At 51.0% G+C, this 25,000-nt stretch overlaps 4 protein-coding genes across 6 annotated transcripts; 2 read left to right on the top strand and 2 right to left on the bottom strand.

Annotated features, from left to right (window-relative positions):
* Positions 1-55: 55 nt before the first annotated feature.
* HPDL (4-hydroxyphenylpyruvate dioxygenase like) lies at positions 56-2,425 on the top strand. The gene has a single exon (XM_007108616.3). The coding sequence runs from the start codon at positions 1,099-1,101 to the stop codon at positions 2,212-2,214; it is 1,116 nt and encodes a 371-aa protein (XP_007108678.1). The 5' UTR covers positions 56-1,098; the 3' UTR covers positions 2,215-2,425.
* A 618-nt stretch (positions 2,426-3,043) lies between these two features.
* On the bottom strand, positions 3,044-10,537 carry MUTYH (mutY DNA glycosylase). 2 transcript variants are annotated; one of them, XM_007108615.3, is made up of 16 exons: positions 10,300-10,537; positions 7,431-7,557; positions 6,735-6,883; positions 6,604-6,643; positions 6,416-6,489; positions 6,242-6,283; positions 6,089-6,160; positions 5,898-6,011; positions 5,715-5,812; positions 5,488-5,632; positions 5,340-5,403; positions 4,973-5,164; positions 4,732-4,868; positions 4,494-4,646; positions 4,280-4,321; positions 3,044-3,226 (listed from the first exon to the last, which is right to left on the bottom strand). In XM_007108615.3, exons 1-16 carry the CDS (start codon positions 10,312-10,314, stop codon positions 3,125-3,127), a joined length of 1,566 nt encoding a protein of 521 aa, XP_007108677.3. In that variant the 5' UTR covers positions 10,315-10,537; the 3' UTR covers positions 3,044-3,124. The 2 variants fall into 2 exon arrangements, 1 of the variants encoding a protein (XP_007108677.3); XR_003678764.2 differs by having other exon boundaries at positions 3,143-3,226; positions 4,426-4,646.
* Positions 10,538-10,768: 231 nt separating this feature from the next.
* On the top strand, positions 10,769-14,008 carry TOE1 (target of EGR1, exonuclease). 2 transcript variants are annotated; one of them, XM_007108614.4, is made up of 8 exons: positions 10,769-10,899; positions 11,638-11,780; positions 11,860-11,900; positions 12,046-12,142; positions 12,271-12,429; positions 12,688-12,947; positions 13,149-13,308; positions 13,388-14,008. In XM_007108614.4, exons 1-8 carry the CDS (start codon positions 10,848-10,850, stop codon positions 14,006-14,008), a joined length of 1,533 nt encoding a protein of 510 aa, XP_007108676.1. In that variant the 5' UTR covers positions 10,769-10,847. The 2 variants fall into 2 exon arrangements, with proteins under 2 accessions (XP_007108676.1, XP_028342245.1); XM_028486444.2 differs by lacking the exon at positions 11,638-11,780 and having other exon boundaries at positions 10,785-10,899.
* Positions 14,009-15,167: 1,159 nt separating this feature from the next.
* LOC102980642 (testis associated actin remodelling kinase 2) lies at positions 15,168-18,073 on the bottom strand (the record flags this gene model as incomplete). The annotated part of the gene is made up of 6 exons (XM_028486446.2): positions 15,168-15,889; positions 16,209-16,326; positions 17,037-17,123; positions 17,339-17,422; positions 17,680-17,764; positions 17,991-18,073. Coding segments are annotated over 6 exons (1,179 nt in total), but the record flags the coding sequence as incomplete, so codon positions are not given.
* Between the last annotated feature and the right edge of the window lie 6,927 nt (positions 18,074-25,000).

Here is a 25,000-nt window from a genome sequence, read left to right as displayed (position 1 = left end):
CTATCAGGTGAAGTTCCAGAAGACTCCTAATTTCCTCAATCCAGTGATCTCACACAGTTCTCAGTGGCAAGGCCAGAAATGCCCCCAGAAAGCTCCTCTGGCCTAATACCCAATCAGGAATCTGGAAAGAGCAAAGAGGACTTATTCTAGTCCTAATAGAGTCAGGAGGGTGAGAAAGGATGCCCGTGCAGCTGTTCCTTTCAGATCCTTAGCCACTGTTTCTTTCTCCAAATCTTGTTTGGGACAAGGGGGTAAAAAATGTAAAGGGAGAAGTGGGGTTGAAAAGGTGCAGCTGAAAGATTTCCCAAAAGAGAGATGCATTTAGGAGCTATATAAATGGTCTATCTTCCTATAACATAAATTTCTCTGGACCATTTTGGGGAAAGAGTGAAAATCTGTAATTTAAAGCATTTTATTCTATTTTAAGTTTTAAAGGAACATTAGGCAATTAAAAGCAAAATTCTCCAAAAATTTTAAGCTAAAACATGAAATTACTAAGAAATTCCGGGCTTGTAGAGGGAAAATTCGGACTCTTCCCCCAACTAGGGCTGATTCCCTTTGCTCTGAGGTTGGGGCATGAGTGGGGGAACTCAGTGCCTGGCACCTAGTGAAGGCAGCTGTTGTGATCTCCAGGGTCCGGGGATGGGAGCCTCAGTGCCCAAAGGTGTGTGGCCCAGCCAGAGGCCGTGGGAAGGTCAGTGCCCAAGAGTGAGGCCCAGCCAGAGGCCATGGGAAGGGTCAGTCCTGTGTCCCCGGTGTACTCTCGGCCACACAGGCTGAGCGAGAGGGTGGAGAGTGGCAGTCACTGGCTCCGCCCCCTCTCTCTCGCCCCGCCCCTGCACTGGCTCCGCGTGGTTCTCTAGAGCCGCAGCTCAGACTCGGTGGTCTCCAGGCAGCTCTGGTTTGGCGGAGGGAACCGCAAGCCCCCAAGTGGTCCGTCTGTGGCTTCTCCCCGAAAAAGATCGAGGAACGCGGTCTGCCGGCAAAATTGGACTCCACCGGCTTCTGACGACAAGCGAGGGACTGAGAGTCTCCGAGTCCCGGACAAGTGATTGTCCCCAGGGGAAGGACAGGCCGGGGTCGCCATTCCAAACCGCCATGGCCGCGCCCGCCCGCCGTCTGTGCCATATCGCTTTCCACGTGCCCGCGGGGCTGCCCCTCGCCCGGGATCTGCAGCGCCTCTTCGGCTTCCAGCCCCTGGCGGTGCGGGAAGCAGACGGCTGGCGGCAGCTGGCTCTGCGGAGCGGCGACGCGGTCTTTTTGGTGAACGAGGGCGCGGGGCCCGCAGAGCCGCTGTACGGCCTGGACCCGCATCATGCGGTGCCCAGTGCCACGAACCTGTGCTTCGACGTGGCCGACGCGGGCGCCGCCGCCCGGGCGCTGGCGGCGCTCGGCTGCAGCGTGCCGGTGCCCCCTGTCAGCATGCGGGATGAGCAGGGCGCCGCCACCTATGCCGTGGTCAGCTCGCCGGCCGGCAACCTCAGCCTGACGCTGCTGGACCGCACTGGCTTCTGCGGGCCCTTCCTGCCCGGCTTTAGGCCTGTGCCCTCCGCACCTGGCCCGGGCTGGGTCAGCCACGTGGACCACCTGACCTTGGCCTGCACCCCCAGCAGCTCCCCAAAACTGATGCGCTGGTTCCACGACTGTCTAGGCTTTCACCACCTGCCTCTGAGCCCAGGTGAGGATCCGGAGCTGGGCCTGGAGGTGGCAGCAGAGTCCGGGCGCGGGGGGCTGAGGCTCACCGCCCTGCGGGCCCCTACGGGTACTGAGGTCCCTACCCTCGTGCTGGCCGAGTCCCTGCTGGGGGTCACCAGCCGACAGGACCAGGTGGAGCAGTTTCTGGCCCGGAATGGGGGTCCTGGACTGCAGCACGTGGGGCTATACACACCAAATATCATGGAAGCCACTGAGGGGGTGGCAGGGGCCGGGGGTCAGCTTCTGACTCCTCCAGAGGCCTACTACCAGCAGCCAGGCAAGGAGAAGCAGATCCTGGCTGCAGGGTATGAGCCTAGCCTGCTGGCCCGACAGGGGGTCTTGCTAGATGGTGACAGAGGCAAGTTTCTGCTTCAGGTCTTCACCAAGTCCCTCTTTGCAGAGGACACTTTCTTCCTGGAGCTGATTCAGAGGCACGGGGCCACTGGATTTGGCCAGGGCAACATTCGGGCCCTGTGGCAGTCCGTGCAGGAGCAAGCTGCCAGGGTCCAGGAAGCCTAAGAAGGGCTGAAGCTGGGTGTAGCCGCCTGTCCTGGAGCACTGGGGAGTCCAGCATGGGGCCTGCTGGAACTGAGAGACACCCACAGAGGCCTGGAGTGAAAGGTTTTGTCTTTAGGGGCTAGGTGTGGCCTCCATCTCATCGTGCCAGAAGTTGAATCTCACAGGGGTCCAAAGAGATGGGATTTTTTTTTAAACTGTGAAACGTTTCTCATACTGTCTATATCTAATATATATGCAAAGTGTAAAGAATAAAGGAATTACACAATTAGGAAAGAGAACATAACCAATATTTTTGAACCCTCCTTGTGTCCTTCTCTGACCCCATTTCTCTCCACCACACCCCCAATATTATGATTAAAAACCCTCTGCTTTTCTGTATTGTTTCACTGCATATGTAACGTATCCCTAAATAAATGATTTATTATTTGAGGTAGGAGTCTAAGACAAAACAAATCCTCCTCTGTGATTCCCCTCTCCCTAGGGACCTGCCACTGCAGGTGGGAGGGGCTGAGTCAGAGCTGAGCTCAACCACCTGCTCTAGGGTGATAACACAACTCCAATCAGAGCTGACCAGAGACATGGACTGAGAGAGCGCTGGATGTCAGCCACTGGCAGGGGCTCCCTGCAGCTGCCTTCTTCTCTTCTGGGGCTGGAGGAGGACAGATCACTCAGGACAGAACACTCCCCTCCTCCATCTGCCCAGGGCTGGCTAGGAGCTCAGCAGTGGAAGTCAGGACCAAGCAGGACTTTACCACTTTCTGGGTCCCTCAGAGGTGAGGAGTGAGGGGGCTAAGGAAAAGGTGGAAAGTCACCAGAATGACTACATAAATCAGCACTTTATTAAACAGGAGTCTCAGGGGGTGGGGGCTTCCAGAGGCATCACTGTGTTGCACTGTTGAGGCTGGGTGCATCAGCAGGGGATGTGGGGCCGAAAGAAACTATCCAGGACTTGCTGGCCTGCTATGGGCTTTTTCCGTCTGGACAGGGTGGACACCTGGGATCTTTTGGAACCCTGTGCAGAAGCCGAAGGAAGGAGGTACTGAGGGGGCAACAGAGAATCTTCTCCTTCCACCCCTCCCCCCACACCACTGATCTAGCTCAGATTCTAGGCTTATATTGTAAAGCTTCCATCCTGTCACCAGTATCTAACTCTTCGATCAACTCTCTAAAAGGCAGCCTGAGGACTTCCCTGGTGGTGCAGTGGTTAAGAATCCGCCTGCCAATGCCAGGGACATGGGTTCGAGCCCTGGTCTGGGAAGATCCCACATGCCGCAGAGCAACTAAGCCCGTGTGCCACAACTACTGAAGCCCGCGCACCTAGAGCCCTAGAGCCCGTGCTCCGAAACAAGAGAAGCCACCGCGATGAGAAGCCCGTGGCGCACCGCAACGGAGTAGCCCCCGCTCACCGCAGCTAGAGAGAGCCCGCACGCAGCAACAAAGACCCAATGCAGCCAAAAATAAATAAATTAATTAAAAAAAAAAAAAAAGGCAGCCTGAGGCAGTCTTCCTAAGATGCAAAGATGACTCCTCTCTCCATCTAAAATGCTTCAGTGGCCTGGCGTTCACGTCCCTGACTGGCCTGGGCAGGCCCTGCTCACTGCTCCAACTAAACCAAATGCTCCCAGCTCCTTGAGCGCTGCAGACTGTACTGTACCCCACCTTTGCTCACACTACTCTTGGGCCTGGAAAGAACGTCTTTACAGCTGATTCCCCTTCCAAACCTGGAGAAAATAATTCATTTCTAGGACCCAGGTTACCAGCTACTCCTTCCAAGCAGCCATTCCTGATTCTTGCCTCCTAGATAAAAATGATAGTTCCCCACTTCATATCCCACAAAATCTTGTACAAACATTTCACACACCTGTGACACTACTGTCTCCATCATTTGCTCTTATCCCCTCTCTACGCTGGACCCAGATTGTAAAGTCTGGTCAAGAACTATTTCTCTTGCCCCAGTGAAGTCTGTCGTGGAGACTGTTCACCCAAACGTGCATCATCTACCTCACTGAAAACCTGTGGATTTGGTCCTAGAGAGAGATGGCTGGGTGAGGGCCAAGACACTCACCTTGCAGGTCCCTGGCTGTTGGCCCTCGTACACACGGAACACCTAGACAAGAAGAGAGGAGGAAAGTGCAGAGCTGGCATCCCCAAAGAGCCCTCAACTTCATACCCCAGCACCTTTGTTTAAAATATCCTTTTTTGTTTGCTTACGTAGTAACAGGTTCACTTAGAACATGTAGGAAACACAAAAAGTACAATGAAGACAACTAAGGTAGTGCCTTTTTCATGGCGGTGGAGACAGCAGCGGTGTGAAACTCCTCCCGGGTCAGCCAGCGAGCTCCAGGTGGTACTATGGTCACTGGGGTCTGTTCTTCCAGGGCCAGACCGTATACTTGATATGTCAGCTTGATATGAGAGAAGGTGTGGACCACCTGGGGGGAGCACCAAGAGGCTGAAACAGACCTGTGGATGTGGCCACAGAAGCCATCACTCCTGGCCCCTCCTCTGCTCACTCACCTGTCCCAGGTGCCGAAGGCGGGTGGCTGGGAGGGGCCCAACCCAACTCTGCAGTGCCCGCAGCAGGGCCTTGCGCTGGTGCTGCCCTGAGGGTTCTGCGGTCACAGATGGGAACTCCCACAGTCCTGCCAGCAGACCTGAGAGGGAGGGCAGCCTGGTATCAGTTAGGCCTTAGCTACTGATGCCTCTATTTCTTCCTTGTTGCTCATGCAACCTCCCTGCACTCCCAGGATCAAGGTACCTGAGTTGGGCCTCTGCACCAGCAGAATTCGGGCACCCCCAAGGGCCCTGGGCTGCTCCAGAACACAGGTGGCAGAGCACTCCTCCCTGGGGGGCCTGCGACTGACCTTTCTGGGAAAGTTGGCCACTCCCAGGGTCTGGTCCCAGGGCTCTGTGGGAGGCGCACACAGCTGGCACTGTCCAGTGTTGGGAGCTGGGAACAGAGATCCAAGAGCCCCACTCAGGCCAGGTGGGCTTAGGTGCCAACCCCAGAGAGCAGGCTGTGGCCCAGCTCTACAGAATCTTACTCAGACTGTAGAATGAAATGGAATGAGGCGACCACAGGCAGCTCCTCGACAGTGCAGGGAAGGGCTAGGGCTGGCACTCACCACACTCCTCCACGTCACAACTGCCTGGCAGGCTCCGTGAGGCTGAGAGCTGCTCCCGCTCCACCTGAGAGGCATAGACAGGGCAGGATGTCATGGGGCAGGGGTCACTCCCTAGGACCCCTGAATGCCCCTTCCCCAGATGGCTCACCCTCTGGCGTGCCCGGCACAGGCTCTGCACAGGGCACTGGCTGCAGAGCGGGCGCTGCGGGGTGCACACTGTGGCCCCCAGCTCCATGGCTGCTTGATTAAAGTCCCCTGGCCGGGCTGGCTCCACCAGCTGCTGGGCTAGGCTCCTACAAGAAGGGAACGCTGCTGTGAGCCAAAGATCCTTTGGAGACAACTCTTCCAATCTCCCCCATTACTCCAATATCCTACCAGAGCTGCTGGGAAACAAGGGTGCTGCTGGGATCAGCACCAATGGCTCGGACACGGCATAGCACCCGTACTACGTTCCCATCCACCACACCGGTTGCCTGGCACAGAGGAGTCCAGAAGTCAGCCTGGTCTGGGAGGAAGGAAGGTGGGCACGCACAACATGGGGGTGGGCTATGGGCTCACCTGGCCAAAGGCAATGGAAGCAATGGCTCTGGCTGTGTACCGCCCCACACCAGGCAGGAGCCGCTGCAGGGTCTCCGCTGTACGTGGCATGTGGCCCCCTAGCTCCTCTACCACCTGATTGGGATGGGAAGACTCAAGGTTATAAGATACCTGAGGCCCTCGGGCTCCCCCGCCCCCCACCACCCTCTTACCTTCCGGGCTCCTTCCTGTAGCCGCCGGCCTCGAGAGTAATAGCCCAGGCCAGCCCAGAGCTGGTTTACCTCCTGTGGGTGGGGTCAGAGGTCAGAGGGATCAGAGGTCGGTCCTCAGTAGTCCCCATTCCCCAACGCTAGGGTGGCTCTCACCTCCAGGGAAGCACTGGCCAGGTCCTGCAGCGTTGGCCACTTCTACAGCCCGAAGGCAGGCAAAAAGAGATGAGGCCAAAGGTGAAGGAGGTGGAGGAAGCCTTCTTTATTCCCACCCCAAAGGAGTCATCTGGGGTCTGGACCATGACCCTCCCCTTCGTTCCCTGAAGTCACCTGCATCCATCGGGTATAATAGTCGATCACCGTGGCAACCTGGGTCTGCTGCAGCATGACCTCTGAGACCCACACTGGGGAAGAGGGGTTGGTATGAGGACACTGCTAACCAGCCCTGCTCCTAGCCCACAGACCCAGACCTGAGAGCGTCTAGGCAAAGCAACCCTACTCTCAGGAGATGTACTCACCAGCGTATGCCCGCCTGTCCGGGTCCACCTCACCCTCCACCTGCCAATGAAATCCCAGATGGGCAGTTAGTGCGGAGGGGGCTGGGCACCACCCTCCCCCACTCCACCGTCCCTGTCCCTCACCCACCTACCCGCCTTCTCCAGGGTAGGTCCCGCTTCTCTCGGTCATACCAGCTCAGCAGGCTCTTCCGGAAGACTGTGACCTCAGCTGTGTCTCTGAATAGATGGTACGGGGAGACAGCGGCCTGCAATCTCACCTCCTCCTGCTGCCTGGCCAGGCCTGCTGGAGCCTCAGAAAACTCAGGGATCATCCTTGCACAGGCTGTGCACCAGCAATCTGGGGCACTGTGGCCTGGTTTCAGTCTGTTCCACTTAAAGCTTCCCCCACCCCCAAGCCCTTGCTTGAGCTTGGGACCTGGAGTCTCTAGCCCTGGGTAGCCTTAGCCAAGTTTCTGGCCTTCATTTTCCCAGGGTGATACCCCTGGCTCCTTTGTCTCTGGGTCATAATGAAAATCCAAGTTTCAGCCAAGCATAATATATACCTGTGCAGGGCCTTCCCATTTACAAAACACTGACAGGCTGATAAACTCATCTGATCCCATGAGAGCCAAGTGAGGAAGGAAATGCACAGACTACTATGCCATGTCACTGGTAAGAAAGCAGCTATTCAGAGCAATTATCCCAAAGCCACAGAGCAAAGTCAGAATTAGAACCTTAATTAGTTCCTTAATGCCTTGATACATACCATGCTCCCTTCCCAGCCTGAATCTGTCCCCTTTCATGGCCAATTAAACCAGCCCCTGAGTCTCTAAGACCAAGCTCCTCACCGTCAGGTGCAGACAGCTTGGCCTGGCTGCTGCTGAGGGCACGTTTCTCCCTTCCCTCCTGGCTGCATGCCTGCTTCCTGCAACGACTTCGACTTCCCACAGCTGCTCGTGGCTTCCTCATGATTGACTAGAATGGAAAGGGCCAGCCAAAGTAGTCAGTCGCCATGAGGCTGAATCTTAGGGCCCCGCAGAGAGTAAAGCTACCTCCCTCCCCACACCATTCATATAAAGTGTCTAGCTTTTCTCCAAGCACTCCCCAGATGCTCATGGGTTTGCTCTTGGCTGGCTGTGGCACTGAGGTATGACCAGTAGGGCTGAGGTTCTGCAAGTGGCCTCAGAGGGACCAGCATTAGTATAGTCTTGGAGACATAAACAAAATAAGAGGCCAGGGCTGGGCTGAGTCAAGGACCAAAGCCTCCTATGCGGGAGCACCTGTGTATCCCTGGGAGTACAGGTGTAGGTAGGAGGTTTATCTGCTTAGAGATATAGCACATTTACACTGAAACAGCCTTTAGTAATCATCTAGTCCAAACCCTCATGCTATGGAAAGGAGAAACCTCTGTGTAATGACTTAAAACATAAAATGCAAAGGTGGGGGGAGGAGAAACCAAGGATCAGAAAGGGGAAAGATTTGCCTGAGAGAAGATGGCAAACTGGGGGGGTTGGGGGGGGGGCACGGAGAGGAGCTATTTTTATCCCTAATCTTCTCCTGATTTAGTAGATCATAGCTGCCTATCCATTAGTAATGAGAAAACACATCTGGTTGATCTTCACTCTTCCCTTACTGTTCTGGCTGCCTTTAATCTAATACCTAAAAGTAGCTAACAGTTAGTGAGTGTTATATGTCAGATCCTATGCTAAGTGCTTTACCAGATTTCTCAATCTCCTGACAACTCCATGAGGTATGTTCTAGGATTACTTCCATTTCAGTTATAAGGAAACAGGCTTGTGATTAAGCAACTTTTCAATTCAAACTCCGAAGGTCTGCCTGCAGAGCTTGCACCTGGCTATACTGCAGTCCCTGCTGAGCCTCTGTTTCAAACTCTCTCCTCAAACTTTTTAATTCACACCTCATTTTCATCAAGAGATTGCTTCCTCCATCCGAGAAAAGAATGAATGTACAGAAAAGAATGAATGTACAAACGTACCTCACGTACCTCCATCTGCACTTTCCTTCTCCTTTATCCCATTACATGGAGGAATGTTCCCTCCTCCTCCTCCAATCCCTTCCACAAGACCCACCCCCTCCACTTCCTAGCCAAACTTCCTTAACCAAACTCGCTGACTTCCATCATTCATTCTACAATCCGTTCTCTAAAGACTAAAGCAATCTTTTAAGACATGATCATGTCACTTTTTTACTTAAAATCTTCAATAGCTTCCCATTAACTCATTAAACAAATATTTATGGAGCAGTTTTAGGTACTTGGAATACGTCAGTAAATAAAACATCAAAGGTTCCTGGAGCTTATACTATTTTTTTTAATTTTTATTATTTGAAGTCTATAGATGGTTTATTTTATTTTTTGGCCACATTGTGTGGCATGTAGGACCTTAGTTCCCCGACCGGGGATTGAACCCGTGTCCCCTGCATTGGGAGCATGGAGTCTTAACCACTGGACCACCAGGGAAGTCCCAGAGCTTATGCTCTAATGGCAAATAAATAATGCATACAATCAGTAAATCATATAGGATGTTAGGTGATAAATACTAGCATAAAGAGGAAAAGTAGAGCAGTGAAGGGGATGAGTGGGTAGGGGTATGGGAGTGTTGCAATTTTAAAGAAGGTGGTCAAGGTGGGCCTTCTTAAAGTGATATTTGACGAATGACTTAAAGCAGTTGGAGTTAGCCATGTGAATGGATACCTGTGGGAAAGGCATCCTAAGAAGCTAGTGCAAAGGCCCTAAAGAGGCTGCCTGGTGTTTGTAGAACAATGAGGAAGCCAGCATGGTTAGAATGGAAAGAGGAAGGGGTGAGGAGTTGATGAGGTCAGAGAGGTAAAGAAAGTGGAGAGCCTAGGACTACAAAGTACCTTGTAGGCCACTGGGGAGGGCTTTGGCTGTCACACCCATTGCTCTTAGAAGCCAATCCTCTTAATATAAGCTTTGTAGGCTCCAACAAGCCCCATCCCCCTCGCTCACTACGCAACAGCCATGTTGTCCTAAAATAGTTGGTTCAAAATCCCCAAGTGTCTGTCCTCCTTGAGGCCTCACCCAATCCATTTCCTCTGCTTGGAAAGCTCGTCTATGTTTTACCTAACAGTTACTCATTTTTCAGGTCTTGACTTAAATGTCCAAATCAGATACCCCCCAGTCTTACCCTCTGCGTACTTCTCCATTGTTGCTCTTATACCAATTTTAATTCCATATTTATTTGTGATTCTTTGATCAGTGTCTGCTTCCCCCACTTAACTGTAAAACTCCATGAGAGCAAGGACTGGGTATCTTTTGTTGGCTGTTGTGTCCCCAGAGCCGAGCACGGTGCCAGGCAAATTGTATGTAATACTTGTTAAACTAATTTGGGATGGGGGATAGTAAAAGGAGGTTCCCTTTTTTCCAGAATGGAAACAATCCAAACAATTCAGAATAATGAAAAGACTTGAGAGAAAGGTTGAAGATGGACTGGAAACAGCAAATAATCAAAGAGATAAAGGGTTGAAAGTCCTTGGTGGGAAGCAGAGCCCTTGGGAAAGGGCTAGTCTACGGTAGGGACAACTCTCGCAGTAGCAGGAATCATGTCCAAAACCCCTCAAGGTCAACTATATCTCCTAATTACTTACAATCTGTCCCTGCCGGAGGCTTAGTTCAAATCCTTATTATCACGCGCACGGATTGTTTCAAAAGTGTTCCTGCTAGCCGGTCGCTCTCACCCTCCGCAGCCTCATCTCCTGTCTCCGTCCCGCCTTCTTTCACTTCCTGGAACGCCGTGAGCTCTCCAACCTCCCTGGCAGCTTACCCCTTCCCAAATATCCTTCTTTCCCCTACACTCCTCGGTCTTTGTATAACTCCTACGCGCGCTTTAAGCTTAGCTCAGGCAGCGCCACATCCTCTGGGGATCCCCACCCCGGGGCCGAATCGATGAAGACAGGGTAACGCGAAGGCCCACGTTCCCACTGCGTTGTACGCAGAGGAAAAATTACCTCCAGAGCGATCTCCGGCGCCCAGCTCCCTGACGAACTCCAGGGGGCGTGGCCCCGGCCAATCCGGGCGGTGAACCGGCCCACGCCAGCCAATAGGCTCCTAGCGCGCTCCAGGCTGGCTCCACCGCGCCAGACCCGGGAGGTCTGAACGGAAGTCCGACCAGTCGGCGACTCCGGGGGCAAAGCCCCGCCCCGTCCCCGACTGCAGGAGCGGAGTGAGGAGACGAAGAGGAAGTCCCGCGTGCGCACTGACTATACAAGCGAGGGACCTCGGTGTCATGGCCGCCGACGGTGACGATGGCGCAGCCTCAGCTCCAGCCGTCTCTGACAGTGAGTGGCTTCCCAGGGGCCGCTTTAAAAGCCTGTGCGCTACGGGGGAGGGGAGGGGAGGGTCTCGGGCTCGTAGTTCTAAGAAACCGATCTCAAGTTTCAGAGGACTAGCGCCTTCTTTCTGAACCAGCCACGAGGAGACTACAAGTCCCGGTGTGCACCGCGGTTCCGCCTGCAAAAACCTGGAGTCTTGGGCGCAGGGCATGTGGCGGCATGTCGGGAGATGTAGTCTGGAGCTCATGGCTCTGTTAGGTTGGGGAGGTTGGGAGTTGTGGTCCACAGGAAGTGGGACGGATTGGGGCGTTATTTATCAGGCTCCGGGGCATACTGGCTACTGCCGCCGCTTGTGGCCATGAACGGTAGTATATAGCCTTTGGGATATTAAAGGGGCCTAAGTCCTCAAGCCTTGCAAAATTTTTCCTGCAGGATGTGAGGAAAAGGAACCTCACAGATCATCTAGTCCTACCTTCCTCTTTTACAGGTTTTGATGCTGAGGGGGAAGAAATGTTCCCAGAGTCTCACATAAGCCACTGGAAGACCCAGGCTTTCTCTCCCCAAATTCAGGACACTGTTCACTCCAAGGCCTGTGTATAGAGCATATGTGATATGCTTGAGGAGAAAGCTGCCATTTCTTGCCTTGAGGGAAACTCCCCCTGCCCCCAGCCATGGCCTAGCTTGTTATCTTTTCTCTTAGGCCCTTGCCTGAGCATTAACATCCATCATCCTCCTTATCCCCAGGTGGTGCCAGCCAAAGCACAAAATCTGGGGAGGAGCTAGTAGTCCAGGTTCCCGTGGTGGATGTGCAAAGTGACAACTTCAAGGAGATGTGGCCATCCCTCCTGCTGGCCATAAAGACAGCTAGCTTTGTGGCTGTGGACACGGTGAGAGATGGGAGAGCAGGTGGTTGTGAAAGGGCTGGTACTGTGGACCTAACACAACTCTCCCTTTATTGCCCCATAGGAACTGAGTGGGCTTGGGGACAGGAAGAGTTTGCTGAACCAGTAAGTATAAGCCCTGATCTCTTTAGTCCTAGCCTTGGCAGGAGGGGCAGACCTCAACCCTGAAGTGGAGGTCACAGTCCTGGGTGGTTTGGGTCTTTCATGAAGCTAACTCCCAGCCACAGCCACCCCCAAACCCAACCCCAAGGTGCATCGAGGAACGTTACAAGGCCGTGTGTCATGCTGCCAGGACCCGTTCTATCCTCTCCCTGGGCCTCGCCTGCTTCAAGCAGCAGCCAGACAAGGTATGGGCTGATCTCACCTGCATCCCAGGTCTGTGGCTGGGGGGAGGAGGGTTGAGATCCTGGGGAACATCAGCTATGAGGTTTTTTTCTCCCGAGGCTGGATGTAGCAGAATCTCTTCCTCTCCCAGGGTGAACACTCATACCTGGCCCAGGTGTTCAATCTGACCCTGCTGTGCATGGAAGAGTATGTCATAGAACCAAAGTCTGTGCAGTTCCTGGTACAGCATGGCTTCAACTTCAACCAGCAGTACGCCCAGGGTATCCCCTACCACAAAGGCAATGACAAGGTAGGCCTCCAGCCTAGAGACTGCCCCTTCTGTGACTTCATTTCTTACTACTCTAGGCTGGGTACATGGGGAGGATCTGCTTCTTAGGGAGTATGGAGAATCACGAGTGACAGAGCTGGGGAAACAAGACTGTTACACTGGTGAATAAATTAGGGAGAGCAAGGGAGAGACTTCCAGGTGAGGGAGCCTGGGATAAGTGTCCTGCAAGGCTCCGTGGGGGACTCTGTCCTTCCTGATGACCCCTTTCTTTCCACCCAGGGTGATGAGAGCCAGAGCCAATCAGTGAGGACACTGTTCCTGGAGCTAATCCGGGCCCGCCGGCCCCTGGTACTACACAACGGTCTTATAGACTTGGTGTTCCTGTACCAGAACTTCTATGCACACCTGCCTGAGAGCTTGGGAACCTTTACTGCTGACCTATGTGAAATGTTCCCAGCTGGCATTTATGACACCAAATATGCTGCTGAGTTTCACGCCCGCTTCGTGGCCTCCTACCTAGAATATGCCTTCCGGAAATGGTGAGGAACTGGTTGAGAGAATGGGGTGGGGCCTGGTATAAGCTTGACTATTTCATTCACTTAAGATATTTAGTGAGCACCTATCATGTGCCAGGCACTGTTTTAGGTGCTGAGGGTTCATCAGTGAACAAAACAGACAGAAACCTCTACTCTCATGGAGCTTATATGCTAGTGGACCAATACCCTTTTGCGATGTTACAGTGAGCGGGAAAATGGGAAGCAGCGGGCAGCTGGCAGCCCACACCTCACCCTGGAGTTCTGCAGCTATCCTTCTAGCATGAGGGCCCATATTGACTACCGCTGCTGCATGCCCCCTGCAACCTACCGTATTCATTCCACCAGCATCTGTGACAACTTCTCGGTGAGAGCACCTGCCCATTTCCTGGGGGAGGGACGTCTGATGCCTGGAACCCCTCTCTAAGCTTTTTTCCTACCTCTAGGCCTATGGCTGGTGCCCCCTGGGACCACAGTGTCCTCGGTCCCATGATATTGACCTAATCATTGACACTGATGAAGCTGTGGTGGAGGACAAGAGGCGACGGCGACGACGTAGGGAGAAACGGCGGAGGTCTTTGTTGGGCCTGCCTGAGAAACAGACTTCTGGTGAAACTGAGGATGGTCCTCCCACCAAGCAGGTCTGTAGGGTTGGCCTCAAGCCTGAGGAAATTGAGCAGGAGGTGGCTGAGGATGAGACTGGGAACCAACGTGGCTCTGAGCAAGGTCACAAAAATGACTTGGAGATGGAGCAGAGAGCAGCAAGGCCTGACACAGCTGACATGGCCAGCTCAGAAGCTCCAGAGAGTCAAGTCACTCCTAACCCAGTGCCTGGGGATGGATTGCATCGGGCTGGTTTTGATGCCTTTATGACAGGTTACGTGATGGCCTACGTGGGAGTGGGCCAAGGACCCCAGCCCTCTAACTCTGAACCATGGCTACCTGAATGCCACAACAAGGTATACCTGAGTGGCAAAGCTGTCCCCCTCACAGTGGCTAAGAGCCAGTTCTCCCGTTCTTCCAAAGCCCACAACCAGAAGATGAAGCTGGCTTGGGGCAGCAGCTGACCCAACTTCTACCCAGCACTCAGGGCCCACAAAGAGAAGCTGAGGGTGGAACAGAGGGGTCTGGATCCCTCTAGCCTGTGAGTATCCTACTCCCAACTACTAGGGGGCGGGGACAGGGTCCTGGCAGAGATACTGCTGCATCACTCCTGGACCTTTGCCTTTACCCCAGAGGATAAGGAACAAGGATACAAGTAAGAAGGCTGACCAGCACCTGTAACACAGACTTTATTCATTTTTAAATCTCAAAGTGTCCTGGGAAAGTTTAAAAAAAAAAAAAAAATCAACAGAAACAAGATATGAAAATATTTGACCAGCTTCATCTTTGGTTATTTCTTATTGTGGCTCTATAAGGACAGACTCTTCCCATAGCTCCGGCTGTAGCAGAAAGGGAAGAAATCAGTCCACGTATAAACCATTTAACCAACTGGGTGTATCACATGTTGACAAATACATAGAGCAGGCCCTAGGGCCTACAAAACCAGCCCTACTCCCAACACAAAGTTGAAAGTTTTATAGGGCAGAACATTAAGACTCCTTCATAAATATGAAAATAGATTAATCAACTGGAAAAGATCTTTGAATAGGTTAGCTGAGAGCCATGACCACCACTCTGCCTTGCCCTCCCCTTGCATAGAAATGTAGTGACGTGGTCTGACCGTGTAGTAAGTGCAAACAGCAATTATTCAAGTGTCTTAAACATTCTGGCAAGAAGCACCCCAGTCTTCAGGTCTGAGAAATAGCCATGCCCTTTATGGTCTCCTGGTCAGCTCCAGGTTCCATCCATTTTAGCTTATATGCCCCAGGAAAGGAAAGGAGACAGACCTGGGATAGGAGAAGAACCTGGGGTAATAGCTGCCTGCCAGTGCACACTAGAACTAGGAGTCCTCTGGTCCTGTCTGGGGAAGTCTGGGTGGGGGCCAGAGCTCCTTGCTGGATTTCAGAGGCTTGGTATTAGCTGTTTGCCCTAACTAGGAAGGCGTCTCACTGCTGCCTCACCTCATACACAGCCATTGGGCACTGGGAACCCCAAAGTTGAGCCTGGCTTGGCTTAGCCTGCCTGCTCTGTGGGCCCCAGGGAAGAGTCAAGGCTCTGCAGCAAGGGGGCCCTGTGGCTTCAGCTGAAGGTCCATCCCCAAGGTGAGGTGGGGATTAATGCCCCTTACCCATCCTGCTCTCCCTGGGTTTTCAGGTCTATGCCTGAGACAGAAAAGGGGACTGGAGCCAAGTCTCTTGGCCTTTCTTCTACCTCCATCTCCTCAGGGGCACCTGCAAGGCATGGACTGGCCCCCTGAGACCTGGGCCCAAAACCGTTTTCTTCCTGGGGACTGGAGCAGTCCATGGCTTCATGGGCTGGAGCAGGTGGTAGGGCAGATGCTCGGAATGGTGGGATCTCCCTTACTCTGTACTTGTGACTACTGAGGCGTGGTAGGGGCCCATCAGATAGTGATTCTTCTCGGCCCACAAACGGACAAGCCTCTTGATGCAAGAACTCTGGTGAACTAGGCAAAGAACGCCACCGGCGAACAGGTGGGGCGAGGGGCTCCTGCCAATCAGCCATGGGCATAGTTCCAGGCCCTGGTGCATCCAGGTCAAATACCAGGGAGATGACAGACTTGCTGGGCAGGTCAAAGAACTTGACCTTGCCACCTTTGAGGTCCTGGCGAGCACTGAAAGGGTTGATTTTGGGGGCTCGGGCAGCATCACCTCGTTGTGGCTGGTAGTAGGGGTCCAAGACATTCACTGTACGTGGGGGCTTACTGGAGAAGATGTCTGACTGGCTTCGAGACAGCCAGATAGTACGTCTTGGGCGTGGGGACTTGGGAGGGATCTTGTCATCCAGTAAGCTCAGTCGCTTCACCCCAGGTCCTTTCTCCAAGAGTCCTGAAGAATAGTGAGTCAAGTCAGGGTTACTCTCACTAGTCATAAAAAATAGAAGCAGCACTTCATACCACAAAGTGTCACCACTCAGGAAGGCAAAGTAGGTTCTGTTGTCCCCATTGCACCAATGAGAAAACAGACTCAGAAGGGAGGCAATATGCCAGCCCACAGCTCCAGGACTTTTTCAATCATCCCCTGCTCCTTTGCCTTTCTTCTGGACATGAGATCCTGTAATCACAGCCCTAGAGGGAAATCCCCCTCCCCCCACCATCCTAATATCCTCCCTTGGTGTCAGGTTGGACACTCCGGTCTAATCTCTTACCTTTGGCTGTGGACTGCAGTTTCCTGTCCCTCTCCAGCTCTTCCTCCTGTAGGCGGCTCAGAATTTCCTCCAAGATCTTCCCAATCTCCACAAAGGATGGGCGCAGTTTGGGGTCCATCTGTAGTCATCCACACCAGCCATTAGCCCTGCCCTCCCATCTTCCATCCCAAGGATGGCATTTGAGTCTGTCTGGCATCTTTTAAGATTCAGATGTGCATCTAAGAGATCTTTTCTGAAGGCCCCAGACCATAAGAGTGAGTCCCAAAATTAAGGTCAGGGAAGATGCTGTCTAATACCTTCCCCTGTCTCAGCAGCCTTTCTGTATATGTCTTATCCCCTTGTTTGGCAGAGAACCCTCCAAAAGGGTATGTTCACATTGGTTGGTTCTATTCTTTGTTGAGTTCTGCAGCTAACATGTTTCTGGAAGCTACCTGGACAAGGCCCAGCTACCCCCTTAGTCTTAACAGGTAGGTCCAACCCCAGAGCTATATAAAATAAAGCCTAACAAGAGCTTTTCTCAAGGGTCTTGGACCAGCTGGACACACAGTCCAACTAAAACCTGGCCAGAGCTCCATCAATATCTAAGGCAAGGGGTGGAAGGTCTACACTACAAGCTGAGGACAGGATAATACAAAGCAATTTTCCTTTCCTTGGTCCAAGGCTCTGGACCAGAGTCCGGCAGGCCTAAAGGAGGGAATGTGGGCACTGTCACTCATCAGTGAAAAACAGGTCCCTGTGAGGCTAATTAGCAGCCTCTCCCTAAAGTCCTAACCAGGTGAACAGGGTTTAGCCAGCCCCAACCAAAGCCAGGAGGAAAAAGATACTCACATTACAACAGTTGAAGGTGAGCTGCAGAAAGTCTGGGGGACAGTCTCCCACCATGTGCTGGAAAGCGTCATAGTCCAGCCCGAAATTCTGTGGATGGGTATATGGTGGGGAAGGACCAGGGAACACTGGTAGCCAGGTCATTAATCCCTCCACCCATCCTGGCCTGCTCAGGAGAGTCTGGGAACTGCCCCAGAGAAGTAACCACAGACTAAGTTCCAGCAACTCCACCCAAGAAAAAAACAATTCCATGGCCTCAAAAGCAGCCCCATCCCAGTGGCACTGACCCCCATCCTGGAGCTCACCTCTGTTCGGGGAAGATAGTCTGGATCAGCCTGTATGCGGGCGATGATCTCACAGAGGATGATACCATAAGAGAACACGTCCGCCTGGTGGGAAGTGAGATCTCAGTTTCCCTCTCAATGGGGTGAGAGGTGGGGTTTCTGCCCCTCATGTCCACCAGCCCAGGCCTGGGCCCTGCTGTCCATATTTCATTCAATTCATTCACTAGGCAGCTGACAGGTACCAGCCCTGTTTCTGGCACGAAGGATGTAGATCCTCACCCCATACATGAAGTGTGACTCAGGACACTTTCTGCTAAGAATGGATTCTACAGAGAACCAGACCTTGGGGTCCCCAGACTCACCTTTTCATTGTAGGGCTCATCTCGAAGAACCTCGGGTGCCATCCAGAAGGGTGAGCCCACCACAGCCAGCTTCTCACTCCCCATGCTGTGGGGTGAGATTACATGGAAAATGAGCTTGCCGCTGGCAGGTGCAATGAGATATCTGACCACTGGGAATTCCTCTCCCCCAAGGATGGGCACACACTAGAATTAACTGAATTTAGGGAGCTGAGGTTGGGCTGTGACCAAGTCCTGGCCGCTGAGGAGGAAGCTGGAGTCTTCCCTTTGCCTCAGTCCCTTCTGGGACCCCAGCACCCATTAAGGCTACCCACCTGACATCAGGGATCTTCTCAGCCAGGCCAAAGTCACCTACCACTGCAGAGTAACCATTCTCATCCCTCTTTATCAGGCAGTTCTAGGGTTCCCAAAAAAGAAGACAATGTGGCTCAGAAGTGGGACCAGCCAGCCATAGACTTTACCACCACCCCTCCCTGCCACAGGGCACCTTGTCCTCTGCTCCTTGGTGAAACCACACTCTTGGGCTGACCCCCGTAGGGGGGGTCATGTGAGATGAGTTAGGCCTGGATCTTTGGTGGCTGCCCTAGGATTATATCATGCTCCAAACAAATATTTATCTTACTTTCTATGTGCTAGGCATGGTTCTAAGTGTCAGAGATACCTCAATGAACAGAAACCCTTGTCCTCTTGGAGCTTACAATCTAGTGGAGGAAGACAGGCTATCATCAGGCCCCTGGCCCCCCTTCATCCTTCCCTCAGAACATAGAGACCCAAGGCCAGGTCTGATCTTGCCAAGTAATGTAAGCACAGGACAAGTGCCCAAGCCTACACCAACTTTCTCTGCTCACAAGATCACAACCAACCTCTTCTCTGGCGTTAAAATTCCATGATCTCTGGGACTTCCCTGGTGTCACAGTGGTTAAGAATCTGCCTGCCAATGCAGGGGACACAGGTTCGATCGCTGGTCCGGGAAGATCCCAAATGCCGTGGAGCAACTAAGCCCGTGAGCCACAGCTACTGAGCCCATGTGCTGCAACTACTGAAGCCCGCGCACCTAGAGCCCATGCTCCGCAACAAGAGAAGCCACCACAATGAGAAGCCCGTGCACCGCAACGACAACTACTGAAGCCTGTGTGCCACAACTACTGAAGCCCGCGCACCTAGAGCCCATGCTCCGCAACAAGAGAAGCCACCACAATGAGAAGCCCGTGCACCGCAACGAAGAGTAGCCCCTGCTCGCCGCAACTAGAGAAAGCCCGTGCACAGCAACGAAGACCCAATGCAGCCAAAGAAAAAAATTCCATGATCTGGCTCTAACCAACCAGCTACCAACCTCCCCGTGCCTTGGTGCCCCTATGTACACATCTTCATCCAAACTTGTAACAGACAAGCTTGATTTGGGAAGCATGAACAGGCCCTTCAAACCTTTGCCTTTGCTTATACTGTTCCCTTCCATTTTGAATGTTCTTCCAATTCTTTTCACCTCAGAAAATTTTGTGTGTTTTAAGACAAGCTTACCTTTCCAGTCCTGACCTCTCCAGCTCTCACCTTCATCTCTCTCTCATCTCAACTCCTTTAACCCCTCTGTGCCACTCCCTCTTACAGCCTAGCAGAGGCCATCAGCTCCTCAGGAGCAAGTTCAGGTTTGGGCCTTCCTTCCTCACAGTATTCAATTCATGAGAGAGGCTCAGGACAAGCTCATTGAACAAATGCTGCTGTCTCCAGAGAAAGGATGACCCAAGTGACTTGAAAATAAACACAAAGCAGCAACAAACTCTCCCCAAACAGCTGTGTTCAAAATGGCCCTACACCACTCTGGCTCAGGAGGCAACTCACTCCGCCCACCTTCCTCCAGAGGCAGCAGAGAGCAGGGATCCTTGGCTCCCAGGGACATTTCTGGAGCCAGCAAGGCCCTATATCACGAAACCAGCCCTCCCTCTTCCTTGCCTTGGCGTCCAGTTGTCAAGGCATTGCCAAGTCACCTGCTTACTCCACATCAGGTACAAATTAGTCCCTTACTCTGGCTTTGATGTGATCACACTATTCTCTCTTTCCCTGAGTTGGAAGGGAAGTGTGATTTCATGTAATGGGATTTCATTACATCCCTCTCCTACCCTTGATTCCTGGCAGACATAAGTGTCTCTGGCTTCTAAGCCGGACCATCCTTATGCTTGTCCTGGCTTTGGCCCTCCCATCAGTCCACTGGCTCAGCACTCCGCCACCCCCACCCCAGCTCCCTGACTTTACTGTCTGTGAGAAGACGGGCTCTAGGCCAGCTTGTCTATTAGACAGCCAAAGCCTAGGCTATTGGGCACTGGCTTGTTAGGCAGTGGCACCTCAGATCTGTCACTTGTTTGTCTCCCCTCCTCCTTCTCTTTCACCAGCAACTCAGGTTCCTGTCTTCAAGGCTCAGTCTGAAGTCCTATTTACTATTTGCTTTATAGTCCTCAGAAAGAACCCTGTTAAATTCAGCTTAGATTCAGCAAGTAAGGAACAGAACAGGACCACAGTATACTGCCCTTGTAAAAGCTGTTCAGTTTCTGCCCCATCTTCACATTCATGGAGACCTCTTGTTCAGTCATTGTAAACCACCCATCCAGGAGGAAATGACTTCACAGTCGCTTCTCTGAGCAGCTAAGAAATGACCACGGCAGGGATGATCAGGGCCCTACAACATGGGGGGAGCCTGCCTAGCCCGGTCTGCCTCTGGTCTGGAGTGTGCCCACTGCCTGTCTTAAAGCTTCTCCACAGCCAACAGCTGGACATTACAGCCAAAGACAGAGACGGAATACTGAAAACCAAAAGAGCAAACTTCAGGAGTCTGTTTCTGAGGCGAGAAGGAAAATAGAGAGCAATTCTGACCAGGATTAGTTCCTATAGGGTTTTTCAATAAACTCCTGAGCCTGCCCTTACTGGGGTCTAGGCTAGTGAAGTTTGGCTGGCAACACTTGCTGTTTTTAGTTCCTTATCTCCCATTCCTTCCTCACTGGCTTCTGCCGGAAGTGTTCTCACTGAGGATCCCCATGAGTTCTGTGGCATTAAGCTCAGTAGACAAAACCAGTCCTTGTATTACTTGATCTTGCTGCTGTTGACATTGCTGATTATTTTCTTCAGCATTTTTACATATGATTCAGGAATCATATTAGTACTGGGCATGCAGAGACTAAGCCGTTGCGGTCCTGGAGCTAACAGACTAGCCATTAGAGGCTAGTTACAGGCTATTCTTGTTCCTTTTGATTCTTCTCTCCTGGCTTCTGTGACACTATGGATTTCCTTCTCCACCTTTACACACTCCAATGCAGGCCCTAACCCATGAGGATGATGGTCTCAGGGTTCTATCTTGGGCCTACACCTTGTGTTCTATTGTGGAGGCTATTCCACATTTCTTTTCTAATTACCACCTCTGTGCTGATGACTCCCAAATGTATATCCTCAGCACTGACCTTTATCCTCAAGCTTCACCTTTGCACATCTCATCTACTTCTGGACATCTCCTCCTGGATTATTCACACTGAACTCCATACATGCAAACCTGAACTCATCTTTTTTCCCCCAAAACTAAAACTCTAGCTATATATTTATGTCAGCTGGCACTGCCACTTTCCACCCAGTTTGCTAAGCTAGAAACTTGAGATTCAGCCTAGACTTTTTACTCTTTACTCCAAGTAATTTTAGCTTCTAAATCGGTCCCTCCCTCTTCGTCCCCACTACTATCACCCTAGTTCACATCCTCCCCTGAATACTGCAATATTCCAGCTGGTCTCTGTGGCTTGGGCCAGGCTTGATCTCCATAATCCACCTTCCTCATTTCTGCCAGCATGATCTCTGTAAAATGCAAATCTGTGTTACTCCCCTACTTAAAAGCTGGCAATGACATATTGTATGATTCCATTATATGAAATGTCCAGAATAAGCAAATCCATAGAAACTGATAAAAGATTAGTGATTGCCAAATGCTGAAGGGAGAGGAGAACAGGGCATGGGGTTTTCCTTTTGGAGCGATGAAAAGTTTTGAAATTAGTTAGTGTTGATTACTGAATGTACTAAAAACTACTGAAATGTATACTTTGCAAGGGTGAGTTTTATTTTATGTGAATAATATCTCAAAAAAGCTGTTACTTTAAAAAAGCCACAATGGTTCTTCATTTCCTATCTAGAAGATAAAATCCAATTAGATAGTATATGATCAGACTCCTCTCTTTTCAATTCTTATCCCCTACCACTTCAGCCTCACAGTCTGCACATCAGACTGTTTATGCCTCTGTGCCTTTGTTTATGCAGTCTGGTCTGGTCTGGAATATAACCCCCCTCCACACACACAATACTTACTAAGTAGAATTCAATTTTCAAAATTCAGCTCAGGCATCACCTTCTCCAAGAAGTCTTCTCTGTACCCTCAGGTTAGGTTAAATATCCTTTTTCAAAGCACCCTATGCTTCTCCTCTCTCTAACCTTAGCATTTGAGATATTATAATGAAAGTATCTGTTTCTATAGTCCCTTCCTATAGCTATAGACTGTAAGCTATAGACTGTAAGCTTTAGCAAAGCAGGGATGTCTTAAGAGGGAAGTGGCCTAGAGGAAGTGGCCTAGAGAATACTTCCTAGCCCCTTGGGCAAGGGAAAGATTGTCTACTTCTGTCTGTGTGGTACCTTACGAATTATAAAACATTTTTCATAAACATAATCCAAGTGATTCAAATAACATTGTCAGGTGGGCAGATTTGAGATTTTTACATTTAAGATGAGAAAAGTGTAGCTTACAACTATAAGTGGTAAAGACGCAGATCTCCTGATTCTAAAGGGATCCCTCCTAATGATTTTGGCCTCTCCAGAGGAAATGGCTGAAAAGCTTTCCACTAGAGACAGCAAGGCCATGGCAGGAACAATGTAGTCTTAAGATAGCAAAAGGGGCCAGGGCCCATGGAGAAGGCAGCACTGTTTGTGCAGGCAATACAATAAGACCCCTTCATCTGGGATGCTAGCCCCTACCTCCAACGTTGGTTAATCCAAGGGCACCTAGTGTAATGCTTGCATTTCTCACCCAACTTGGACATGGCCCCAATACAGACTATTTGACTACAGAGTACAAAATATGAAGCTCAGACCACTGTGGGGTTCTGAAGAAGCCAGACTAATTTTCAGGCTGTATGGGATACAAAGTCCACTAAATAGAGGATGAAGAATGCTTTATTCAAAAGTATGCCTGGAATAAGCAGCAGACATAAGAAAGGCCCAGTCAGACTTCCCTGAGGCGACAGGTGACCTTTTCAGGTTCAAAGAGGAGCCCAGGCACTGCTGCTGCCTGGCTCCCGTTCTTCTTTATCCTGCTCCTATTATAATACATCACACCGTAGCAAAGAGACTTACATGTTTGCCTCGTCAAGGGCAGGGAATGATCCCATTCATCTCTTTATTGCTAACCTAGCACAGACACACAGAAAGAACTTAGCAAAAGTTTCTTATATGAAAGCCTGGATAGATGACTGAAGCTTCTTTCAAAAGCAGGTGAAAAGGCATACACTAATCATACATTCGACTCTCCATAATGGGGACTGAGCTGACAAGAGACTCAAAAGGTGGCCATGAATGCCTTTCTGGAAGCCAACATAAATCCTTCAGAACTGGGCCAGAGTAGACACCTAAGAGCAGATCCTGAGGTCTCCTAGAACAGCTGCACAGTCAGTATTGGCACTGAATAAAACCACCTGAGCGGAGAAATGCCAAGTCCATTTGTGAGTGTTAGCTCTAAGCTAAAGCTATTTCTATAACAACAACAAAAAAGGCTTTCCATGTGCCAACACCTCTCTCCACTTACCCCCAACAAATTCACTCCATAAACCCACTTAGAAAGAAAGTACTGATTCTACATCTCAAGAGGGTTAAAAGATCTTTTCATACCACAGGGAGATCAGAGACTGAATTGCCCTCCTAAATGTCCCAGAGACGGCTGCAGTCCAAGTCTCAAAAGATTATCTGGTTTGCTGTAATGTGTCCCATCCCTTCCCTTCCCCTCCATCCCACTATGTGATCCCCTCTCTTTTCTATAATTCTTGGTTAATAATCTACTCACATATCTGTCTCTCCAACTTGACTAAGAGCCCATGGATGGTACAGATTGCATTCTAGTAATTTCTGTGTCCTCTAGTAGCACAGTATAAATGGTTCCCAAAGGCTGTTGATGGTTCTCTTTATAAAAAATGACTACAGGGTGCCCTAATACACACTCTCTACCTCCCCACAGCATTCAACTTTGTTTCTAATTCATGCTCTCTTCAATCTCTGAAAATTCACATTTTCTGTTCCTAGTTGTGAGGTATAGCCTAAGACCATAGCTAGATAGGCTTTTCACTCTAGTGGAATGGCCAGAGTGGATTCTTTGGAGTTAAAAAAAAAAAACAAAAAACCATTCCCACCCCCCAAAAAACCCAAAACAAACAAACTAACAAAAACCCAGCAACCAAGAAGAGGGGTACAATTCATAATTCACACTCCTAGGGGAAATCCAAAAAGACTAGTGGTGCTTGCCTGATCCTGGGCAGTAACAGTATTAAGCAGAAAGAAACGGCTCTCCCAGCTGCCCGTAAGAGCCAAGGCTCACGTACAGTTGTACCAGCCACTCCTAGCCTGTGTGTGGCTGTTGCCACTTCTTGATGGTGCTCAAGAACGGAATGTTTTTAAAGCCACACTGCATCCCACTTGATTCTAAGTAAATCATCAGCATTGCAATAATTACAAAATTAGACAGAACAGCTATATCTGACAGACTCTTCACTCTTGAAAACAGTATTGCAGTAACTACTGATGTGTGAATCCTACAAAGGCAATACTGCTTTCAGTAGGCACTCTGATTGGAAACCAGTGATCCTCTTTGCCGCTACCATAGGCTCAGGATCATTTGGAAAAAGGCATGTGCTTCTCTCTATCCCGGTTTACCTACCTGGAACATGCTCCTACTACTTTAAATCCCTCCTGTTAGCTCTGGCCTGAAAAGCCCGGACTGATCACTCCTATGAGGTCAATAGACTGGGGACACTAAGGACCCAAGAGCACTGAGGTCATTTAAAGAGGTGGGACAAAACTGGGTGTGGGACTCAAAGTCTCAGTTCTCAAGCAGATGTTTTGGCCTCTGTGCCATCAAGCACATTTTCTGAAAGAGGGCCAGGAAGGCCCTACTCTGACAGGCTCTATATGTTAGGTGCTAGGAATAAAAAGGTGAATATGAGCAGCACTTGAGAAACTCATGTGTTGGTGGGAGACACGGACACAAAAGAACCATCAAATAATAGGAAGTGTACATGCTAAAATATAAGTAAACCTTTTATTG

Source organism: Physeter macrocephalus, unplaced genomic scaffold, assembly GCF_002837175.3.
Source record: "Physeter macrocephalus isolate SW-GA unplaced genomic scaffold, ASM283717v5 random_1799, whole genome shotgun sequence".
In the NCBI taxonomy this organism is placed as follows: Eukaryota; Metazoa; Chordata; class Mammalia; order Artiodactyla; family Physeteridae; genus Physeter; species Physeter macrocephalus.
The sequence above is the reverse complement of the archived record's forward strand: the minus strand, read 5'-3'. Positions and strand labels throughout refer to the sequence as shown.